At 35.5% G+C, this 11,527-nt stretch overlaps 1 protein-coding gene across 1 annotated transcript; it reads left to right on the top strand.

Annotated features, from left to right (window-relative positions):
• The first annotated feature begins 636 nt into the window (after positions 1 to 636).
• LOC114476140 (V-set and immunoglobulin domain-containing protein 1-like) lies at positions 637 to 9,674 on the top strand. The gene is given in 7 exon segments (XM_028467438.1): positions 637 to 741; positions 822 to 991; positions 1,828 to 2,035; positions 6,981 to 7,145; positions 7,929 to 8,045; positions 8,135 to 8,279; positions 9,592 to 9,674. Coding segments are annotated over 7 exon segments (882 nt in total). The 5' UTR covers positions 637 to 698; the 3' UTR covers positions 9,626 to 9,674.
• The last annotated feature ends 1,853 nt before the right edge of the window (positions 9,675 to 11,527 follow it).

Below are 11,527 nucleotides of genomic sequence, written 5' to 3'. Positions count from 1 at the left end.
GTTAATCACTTGTGTCAGCTTCTGGTAATTATAGACAATTATTCATATGTGATTCACTGGCTCCCTCAACGGGTGTTGGGCTCTCCGCTGTGTGAGCAAAAATGACAAAGGTGAAACTGCATTTATCAAGTACATAGCAGCACCAGGGAGTAACCTCCCCAATGATAAGCGCCGTGTTGTGATGTTTTGGCTTACACTTCCTTGAGGCGTGTGTTAAAGGCCAGGTGGAGAATAAATTACATTAATTTCGTTGCTAGAAGCCCTGACCCAGAATGACTTACAAGACAAGGAGGATGAGCTTTAGTGAAACCACTGCCAAAGTGTTGAAAATGAATTAAACATCAGTGTCACAACACACAGTGGTCTTAGCCTGCCATGTTGTCAACAGCACAGCCTCTCAAGTCTCTCACCAATTCTGTCCAGTTCAACTTGACCTCATTTAGCGGTGATAGCTAATAGCGCTCTTTTCACATCTTTAAATCTTTGAATGGCTAAAGTGTGATTTATGGGAAGAACACCTTCACCCTTGTTCTGAACACTCCCCATCTGGCAAACACAGTTATGCAAACATGCGCCCAACCTTGCCTTTCGGATGCATTCATTCTCCCTTTTGAGTTGCATGCAGGCAGAGCGGTGGACAGTTTGGTTCTACTGTTTCTGTGAGCGTGTTATGGGAGCTACTCCATTATTTTGTGACGATGCACTCTATGCAGTTCTGCGTGATATTACTGAGTCTAATAGGTACGTTAACTACATTTGAGCTTGTAGCTAATATATATTCAAAGGGAGATCATTTCTCTTGTATTTCCTCTTTTTTACAGGTTTGGTTGAGCTGATCACAGTTACAACCCCACAAAAATATGTCAATGTTACAAAGGGTGGAAATGTTCTTCTTCAGTGTATGTTTGTTTCTACTGAGGAAGAAACCTCTAGCCTCACCATTCAGTGGGAGTTTGATTCATCGTCTGCACCTGCGGTGGGGCCAGAGCAGGTAGGCAAAGAGTTCTAGACTTGGAGAAATGCTGCAAGTGACATATTTAAATATACTGAACAATGAAAGAAACTCAAGAATGTTTCCATAGCTTTATTTGGGAGATTCATCTCCGGTAGTGTGATGATGTCCTTTGAAATTGATAGTAGCATGGGGTTTATTTACAAAAATCAAGAGGAAGTTAGCTTTTTGGATCAGGTTACGGTTAATACCTGGTATGACCTCCAATGAGGCTAATCTTCTGCGAATCAAATCCAATAGATTATGGATTTCTTTGTGTGGAATCGCATAGAGAGCATTCTGGAGTTCAACCACTGTGATGGGCCAAGCAGATATTGCAATCTTGATTATGTGTCATCGTCACACGTGGACTTCTGGATCTTGGTCATTCACGAGTAGTCCCTGAGTCACAGAACCTTGTCCTCAGCTTGCTGATGGTGGACTCTTGAACAATGGGACAAACATTTTCTAAGATTTTGAGTGTGGCGTGGCATCATCAAAATGTGTTAAATATCAAATTTCAACATCCCCCTTGTCCAAACCACACAGAAAAACATGCATTTCTTTTGTTGTTCAGTATAAATGGGGAAATAGACATTCGGCCATTTATTCCCCCATTCAAGTTAAATAAATGAAGTTTGGCAATTAACTTTGACCTTGCACCTTATATCAAGACTCTTGTTCTTAAAAAATCCCCATAATGAATATAAAACTATTACAAATCTTTAATCAATTTTAGCTTTAATCACTCCGGGCTCTGCTTATCTTCATTTTTATCTTCTTAATCTGACTAACAGCAGTGATAACAGTGTATGCGGTTCTCTGACACCTTTCAGATTTGTTATTATCAGTCAGGAAAAGTCGCCATCACGAGTTCATACGAGGGAAGACTTCAACCTCCATTTTCTCCTGAAATAAGCAAAAATGCCTCAATTACACTAAGCAACATGCAGCAATCTGATGCTGGAGTTTACTCCTGCGACATTCACAACTTTCCTGATGTGGAGGGACGATCTCAGGCCAACATCATTGTGAACGTTTTTGGTGAGTAATCCTGCTCAAGTAATCCGTTTCAACTGCTTTGTTTGCTTTCCAAACCCTATTCAATCAAAACTGAACTGTTAATTCTTAAACCGTTGGAGGTAAAACTAAGCAACGGAGCAGGTCAATGGAAAAGAAGTGACTATCGATCAAAGATGTGTAAACAGCCACACAGAGTTTGACTTGTGTAAGAAAGGTGTGGAACACATTCCAGGTAATGCAGCCACACCAGAGAACTGTATGTGGGCCGGGTTTTTATGCAACAGTAGTACAAGGAGAAAGTGTGGATTCTACACAGAAGCTTGATTATAGTCCCTGAAATTAAGCAACTAAAACACTAAACTCAACATTCTCTGGAAAGACCATTTTTCAGCTTTTTGAACTTACATGTGAAAGGAAGTGGATTTAATTAAAGTCAACCAAAACAAAAAAAATGACTTTTTTCCAACTTGTATATAACAACAAAATTGTGCAGAACCACATGTGGAAAAAAACCCCCACATCAAATATGTTATTATTACGGAGCCCCTAAAGGGGACACAGGTAATGTTCTTTTCTTTATTGCGTGCTCACGTAAAAGTTACACGCGAGCACGTGATACTAGTACTGCGTAAGCAAGCACATGAAGGTAATTGTTAACGCTAACCCTTAGGGTGAAATCAAGCTTTACTAGATCCTCCAACATCATTAACTCCTTACGAGCTGAACATGCAGCCTGATGACTGACGTTTATAAGCTTTTCTCTTAAAACTATTACGTGCTCCTTTAGAACTTTTACGCTCTCACGTATTAGTTTCACTAGCGCGTGGAACCTTTACGAGAGCGCACAATAAAAAATAAAAAAAAAAAGGTAACAATTTAGTTTAGGAAACACCTATTAACCATTAAATACTTGCTTATTAGCATTAGTAACATATTGGCTCTTGATGAGTCATCATTAAGTACTTATTAATGCCTTACTATACACTTAATGGCAGCCTCACAGTCCAAACAGGGTTAGTGTTAGGATTAGGATTAGCTAACCTTAACCCTAAACCTAGCATGTTGAGATCGTAATTCATATACAACTTCCTTACTCACTACTAATAAGTAATAATTCTGAGGTTATTAAGGGAAAACTCTTAGTTAATGGCTTACTGGTTGTATGACAAGGCCATGCAAAATAAGGTGTTAATAACTACTTAATAATGACTAATTAAAAAAAAAAAAAAAAAAAAAAATATATATATATATATATATATATATATATATATATATATATATATATATAGATAGATATATAGATATATCCTAGTCCGTTTAGGGACATTATTATTATTAGTTTATCTCCTCTAACTTTGAAGTTCTTTTTAAATCCTGATATTTTTACTTAGACGGCACTTAGTTTATTTTTATTTATTTTTTAATCCAATATTTTTAAAAAAAAGTTATTAAATGTTTCATTATTTATGAAAAAAAAAGCCAATAATAATCCTAAATTCAATAGTTAATTAACAATGAAAACGTGCCTGTCAATCATGAAAATATAGTGCTAGTTAATTTGACAAATATAATTTTAAAATAGAAAATAGATTTTGAAATCATAATGTTTCACTGACCATTTGTTATATTGCTTGCCTAAAAAAGTACTGTAAAAAAGTTATACTGTAACGTGTGATTCAGAATTGATATTATTTGGTTGTAATTTGTTCAATAGAAATCTAAAAATAGCAAAGAGTAAATACAGAGTGTAGTGTTGGAGTCTGATCACGTTCCTAGTCATGGTTCTGTACTTTTTACAGCACTGTGTTACATGCCGGTTAGTGTTTTAAAACTATGAACGCATAAAACCTTTACTGTGCAGCTTTTACATTACGATTACAATGTGGAAAGTGAGTACATGAACCTACTGTCTTTTTTTTTTTTTTTTACCTTTAACAACAGATATAGAATTTTTGCTGACACACAGATGTGATGTGAATTTTTCCCGTCTGCTATCGGCGCCTTGGCAATAACAAGTCTATTAAAATAGTGGCCCTGAACAGTGTGAATAGGGGATTATATTCAGTTCCAATCCTCACATTCACCAAGTTACCAGGACAACCTCGCAGGCCTCAGTATCTTCAGTAGTTGCCATGGTTACCACAGCAGTCTCTTCATTGTCAGTGATGGAAATTAGAGGAGTGACTGCATCCTTGTACCGCATACAGAATGTACAGCAGCTTCTTCTGCATGCTCACTGCACATCTCCAGCTTTATTGAAATGTTGGCCTGCCTGTTTTTTTTTTGTTTTTTTTTGTGTACTGGCTTCAGTGAATACCATGAAAATGAATAGATGTAGATGATTAGCATCAGAGTAGAGATTAATCTAATCAAATATTAGCATTGTGTCTAAATATGGCAGTATTGTGTAGATGCATTGATGCAAGGCAAGCGCACACATTACATACACATTACATACACATTACATACACATTACATACACAAGGCAATTCAGTGTGCTTTAAATGAGTAAAAAGTATAACAGAAAACATTAAAGATCAATAAAAAAACACAACTACAAAAAACAGCATTTGAATTCACCAACATAAACATTATATCAACAATAAAATGATATATATACATATATACTAAAATAATAATAATAATAATAATAATAATAATAATAATAATAATAATAATAATAATAATACATTTTATTTGTAATGCTCTTTTCATTCAGGGAATCTGCTACTGCACATTTAAAAAGGTATGTTTTCAGTCTATCTTTTAAAGGGTCCAGTTTAACATATACAGTATATATGTCTGTTTCAGTCACACGTAGTAGAGAAATACAGTGCCTTTCAGTGAGTGCCTTATTTAGAAATGTTCACATTGCATGCTGACTTCAGCTCTGCTGGCAGCTTGTTCCACTTTTTTGCAGCATAACAACTAAAAGCTACGTCACCATGTTTGCTGTGAACTCTGGGCTCCACTATCTGACCTGTATCCAGGGGTGGACTGGGACAAAAAAATCAGCCCTGGCATTTTCTGTCCAGACCAGCCTGCACTACATTATCAGCGACACCATGTAGAAGCCGTTATTAAGTCATTAATGCTCAACATGTGGCTCTTTATGTCTTAATTTTAATTATTATTCCCCAGAAAACCTTAAAAAGGGGACACTTTTTAACTCATTTTAACTTTTTTTTCTTTGGCCTTTAATGCAACTTCCTTTGTCCCATTTTTGCCGCTTTTCAAAAAGTTCTGACACATTTTTCAGACTTTGTCCCTTTTGCCAATAAATTAAATGCCCGTTTTCCTATTTTTTTGTCAATTTTTCTCAGTTCTTTATGACACTTATATCAAATTTTGTCCTTTCTCTAATTTTTTGGCCATTTTTCCTCCAAGTAAGCTAACTTTTGTCCAATAAATTCCACTCATTAAATTTTTCCCAACTTTTTGCCTCTTTTTGTTCCACGTTTTTGCCCTTTTTCACTAATGTTTGCCACATTTTGCTCATTAAAGCTACCTTTTGCCATTACATACCACCTGGTTACTCTTTTTGTGCCCATTTTTTGGCCACTCTCGACTAGTTTTTGTTCATTTTAGTCACTTTACACTCTTTTTTTAGCCACTTTTTGGCCATCTGTTAACATGTCTGCCTCCACTTGCCCGTTAATAAAACATTTTTTCACCACTTTGGGTCGACGACCCACCAGGACGATGCCCAGTATGCCAGATGGCCAGTCCACCCCTCCATAGAGATATGGACACAGTTCAGATAGTATTGCTTCTTTCCCTGCCATATTATTATTATTATTATTATTATTATTATTATTATTATTATTATTATTATTATTATTATTATTATTATTATTAAGGCTCTCAAACTGATTTTTTGATGTATAGAAAGGTGCAAAGACAAAGATCTACAGTATCTCAGTAATTCCATTTATTTATTATTATTTATTATTTATTTATTGTTAATATTTATTTATTTTAATCATATGCCTGTAGCAGGAAACAAGAATAACTGAAGTAAACATGTTTCATAAGGGAGAACATACCATCTCCGCTCATGACCATTGGACCTATAGGTTTATACTGTGTTCCAGCTGAGAGCTATTGTTGCTAACTACTGCTACTGCTACTACTACCGACCATCAGTCAGAGTGAAATATGCAGTGAGGAGTCGGTCACAGTTGACAAGCTCGGTCTGACCACTAATCCAATTTTATGACACTTTGATGAATGTACACACAAGTTTCTAATGCTTATGTTCTGCAGTTCATGTTACTTCTGATTACTTCTATTTTATATACAAATCTAAAGAAAATGTACAGGCCAAGCTTACGTAGCTTCTTGATGATGAACTTCTTATCAGCGCCGACTTTTTCCTCGATTTAAAAAACACAGTCAACAGCTTATAGATCACAGATGCATGGGGAATGGTGCGTTTGCTTTTCTTTCACAACTCTCCAGCAGATGATTTGCTTGCTTTTCTCATAGTGGCATGGGTCAACCTGCATGGGCCACCCTCAGACGACTGTAGAGGTTGCTAGATTTTGAATCACGCACTGTAAAAATTGTATTTCAGCAGTTGTTGAAGTAACACAAAGTTCTGAGTGAGTTTCCTTCAGTCTACAACCTGCTATTGTCGTTTGAGTGAATCTGCGTCAATGAGGTTTGTTGTGATGCTGACGTCTCTGCCTTTTTTTTAGCATTTCTTTTTTTTTTACATTGTAATTGTAGTTATTAAGCAAACTAAAATGTATTCAGCTGCAACTCGCCAAGAGTTTTAGCTTTCTACTACTTTTTTTTTTTCCTGGACTTCTCTGATTAATTCAATTCAAAACAGCTTTATTGGCATGACAAACACGTTTACATTGCCAAAGAACAAGGTACACACAAATAATAAATATAGTAAATATTAAAAATGGCAAAATAAAATAAAAATAGGATTTTTTTTTTTTTTCGGATTTTGCAGAGAAGCCATCTGTTCCCTTCTGCTCAGTTCACGGTAACGTAGAAACGGGTCACCCTGTCACTCTGACCTGCCACAGTGAACATGGGAGCCCAAAACCAGCGTACACCTGGACCAGAGCGGATGCGGCTCAGGCCACAAAGACGTTAATGCTGCGTGAGTAAACCAGCCACAGCTTTTGTTTTTCTGTGTGTAAATGAGTACATCTATAATAGTGGTTCCCAAACTTTTCACAGTCCCGTACCCCTTCAGACCTTTAACCTAAGTACATGTACCCCCTACTCCTGCACACTTAAAAACATAATAATATAATATCAAATACAATGTAGCCCTACAGTGAAATTTGTCTTTGAATTTGATGTATCCTATTGAGGAATAATATCTAATAAAAAAACAGAATAAAAATAATAATAAAACATCTTATTCAGAAATATCACTTGATTTATTGAATTAATTAGCCTACTGTCATTAATATGGGGCGTAGATTGTATAGTTGCCCATGGTAACAGAACAGCAACATTTAGCAACAAACCACGTTTTAAAAAAACAATAGGGTTTCATTCATATTTAGATTTAACTTTAAGCTGTTGATTGAATATTTGCATTTAGATTTAACTTTGACATTGTATTTTTACTAGAAAAAAAAAAATATCACAAATCTCACTAATATTGCTGTAACGCTGGTTAAAATTAACAAAAAAAATAAATTCACATACCTTTTTAAAATGTTGTTTGTTACTAAATGCTGCAACAAGTTGCTGTTTAGTTTAGCATCTGCAACTTTGCAATCGGTGCGTGATATTAATATCAGTAGGCTATTTAATGAAATAAATCAAGTGATAACGCGTTGTTTTTAATTTATGACAATCTACGTACACCTGGGGGCACCGTACCCCACTTTGGGAACCTTGGATCTATAATAAGCACAAGTGTGTAATTCTGTGTCCCCAGCGACCCCAACAGGAGTGCTGAAATTCAGCAACGTCTCCCAGTTTGAGTTTGGGGAGTACCAGTGTAACGCTTCAAATGTTCTGGGATTTGAAGCGTGCACCGTGGAGCTGAATCCTGGTCTGTTCAAAGTTACACTCTTCATTCAGTGTAAATTCAAAGAGTGAAAATTAGTTTTGACTTTGTGCCTTTTTGTTTTTTTTTAACAGAGCTGGGAGCTGGAGTCATTGCTGGTGCAGTGATCGGGGCGATACTGGGCTGTGTGCTGATCGCCCTGGTTGTGTGGTTTATTGTTCACACGGTGAAAAAACAAAAATACAAAGCTGTCAACGTCGCAGAGGTCAACGAGATGCGGTAAGATGTTTCCTTTTGCTCGCAAGTCCTAAGAAACCCGAAGAACACTAAATATATATGAAAAGGGCAGGATTTCTGTAAATTCTACATAAATTGTTTGGTAAGAAGTGTAAAAAGTGAGGATTTGTATGCAATGATGTAGTTTTTGCTGAAGCAGAAATCTGTTAATATTTTTAAAGCTCTGTAGATGCAACTTTAAACCCAAACGAATAGACTAGTTCCTAGGTTCCCAAAGTGGGGTACGGGTACTCCCAGGGGTACGCAAATTGTCATAGGGGGGGGTATGTGAATTAAAATGAAAAACAATGACAACATTGGAAACTAGAATGTAAATAGAGCAGTTATTGTTAATGCTAAGACTATAGGCTAATGTTAATGTTAGGCTTATGCTATTGCTAGGTGAATGTTAATGCTAAGTGAATGTTAATGGTAGGTTAATGCTAATGCTAGGCTAATGTTAAAGCTAAGCTAATGCTATTGCTAGGTTGATGCTAATGCTATGTTAATGTTAACGCTATTGCTAGGCTAATGCCAATGCTAGGCTAATGCTATTGCTTGGCTAATTATAATCAGAATCAGAATTCCTTTATTAATCCCAGGGGGAAATCGCTTTATATATATATATATATATATATATATATATATAAATTAAAGTCAAAATAAGGAGGTCACTGAAGAAAAACAACTTAAAACGAGTTAAAGGTTGAAAAAGTATAAAAAGAGCAGGAGCGGCTGTAACAGGCAGCATGCACACGTCTAACATAATGCTATGTTAAAGCTAATTCTTGGTCAATATTAATGCTAGACTAATGTTAATGTTGATGCTAGGTAATGCTATTGCTAGGTTTTTGCTATTGCTAGGCTATTGCTATTGCTAATGCTAAGCTAATGCAGTGCAACATGGGCTAGCACCTTCATCCTCACTTGCATTTTATTCAGGAAATGCGAATATTATTATTATATATTAATCCTCAACATGATAGGTAAAATTCACTGTAGAGCTACATTGTATATGACATTACATTATTATGTTTTTTTTAGTGTGCAGGAGTAGGGGGTGCATGGTTAAATGTGTGAAAGGGTACGGGACTGTGGAAAGTTTGAGAACCACTGGAATAGTTAAAAGATTAAATGAACTCATCATAAGGTATAATGGATTTGGAAATAGTCAGTAGAAGTAAATAGAAAACAACAACGTACACTGTAGTTATGAATAAAATTCAAAACAGGAAGTACAATTTGACATGAAATCATTTGTACACTTTTCTGTGATCATTTAGCTTTCTAATGCATCTCCTCTCCTGTCCACCAGGCGGAGCGCTCCTCAACCAGAGAGGAGTCAATAAGAGTTGCCATGGCAACCGGAGTCAGCCACATCCAGGCTGAGGAAAATGATGATTAAAACAGTCCTGATGGAAACTGATGTAAAGATACACATCGATTTTCAATTTGAATACATACGCAGCACACAACATTTACTTTTCTTTAATAAAATTACATTTTTAAGGACATGATAATTGTGATAATTTCCCAGAGATATTTTGCACAAGCCAGACACCAAATTAATAAGTAATGGCAGCATGATTCATATGCTACATCACTGAAACAATGAGGCAACATTGTTTTTTTTATTTTATTTTTTTACTTTTTATTCAATTACCTTATTAAACAGTTTTGATATACTATTCTTTTTCCTTGTTTACATTTTATAAGCATTTCACTGTTACTGGAAAAACTGTTCATTTACTTTTAAACATTTTTTTTTTAATTATTATTGTGGGTTCATTATATGATAAATATTTGTTTAAAAAACTCCAGTACCAAAAGCTTTACTGGTGCGCTAAGATGTTGTAGATCAATCGATTTATGATAAACAACACAAGTGATTAGTTAATGTTGCAGTCTGTAATGCTGTTCAAAAACACTTTTTTGTTATACTGGGAGAAATGGCTCTACATTCTCAGAGTAGTCCATACATTCTATGTTCAATAAAATTAGGAAAATAATCATGTCTGTAGCTGTTCTTTTAAAAACTCTGACTAATCTCTGCCATTTGGTCTGCATGGAAAGAGCCAATCAGATGCCATCATGTCCTGTCCACGCCCCCCTCTGTCCTTCCCACATCTACAGTACGTGTGCAGACTCCAAAATGTACTGAAAAGGGCGGAGTCAGCTCTCGTCTACACTCACATTCAACCTTTTAAGGGTGTGGCTCTGGACAAAGCAAACAGTTGGGGGTGGAGCTTAGAGGAGGTATCGCTAGGTTTCTAACATTGCGGACTGCACATTTAAGGGTCATGCTAAGAAACATTTGTTTTATCAATAATTACGCATAAGTTTGAGAGAGACATTTTTTAATATTTGGTTGAAAGTAAATCCAAACAGATACCGAAGCAAAGGTTGAGATTTTAGAGCAACAGCTTATATTCGAAAATCAATTCAACTTTATTTGTATAGCGCAAATTACAACAAAGTCATCTCAATGCGCTTATCAAAATATAAAAATCATAAGAAAGAAAAAACCCAACAAGATCCACATGAACAAATAAAAACTAACACATGTTCCCAGGGCCTCTTAATCCTTTATGTAATCCACATTTATTCTTAAACCTCCTCTTCGAACATCTAAAGCTCATTTTTTATCGTTTGCACCAAATGTCCTGCTGCTTTTTATGTTCAGATAACCCAGGGCCATATAGAGAGCGTTGCGACAACTTCATTCACTCCAATGGTTCGTTTTTTTTTTTTAAAGCAATGACAGTTTGTGATGCACTTTTGAACGGTAAGACGTTTAAATAATCATATTGGATATCATTATTATTAACAGTGCATCTAAAACCATTAACGTGTGGTGTTTGTCAATGACCCCCTTTTTTTTTTTTTTAATTACATTTAAAATAATTCAAAGCATTACATACTGTATACAATACATAATATTACCACATTTTTTTTTAAACATACAGTATTAATGTTGGCCTTAACTACATCAAAAAAGCAGATAAGCTAGCTTCTATAGTGAGGAATACAGATATTTAAAAAAAACACAAAATTGTGAACAGTTACAAAAGAAAGGTGCATTTCAGTTCAGGGTGTCGGAATATGGAACAATCTAAATGATGACATCGATTATTAAGCTCCCTTAAACACACAGACAACTTGACTCAAAGAAATTCACAAAATAACAACAAAAACAAAGAAAATGACACCAAAAACTCACAAAAATAGCAACAAATACACTGAAAATAACT

This window comes from Gouania willdenowi, chromosome 14 (assembly GCF_900634775.1).
Source record: "Gouania willdenowi chromosome 14, fGouWil2.1, whole genome shotgun sequence".
Classification (NCBI taxonomy): Eukaryota; Metazoa; Chordata; class Actinopteri; order Blenniiformes; family Gobiesocidae; genus Gouania; species Gouania willdenowi.
Note: the sequence above shows the minus strand (reverse complement) of the source record. Positions and strands in the feature narration are given on the sequence as shown.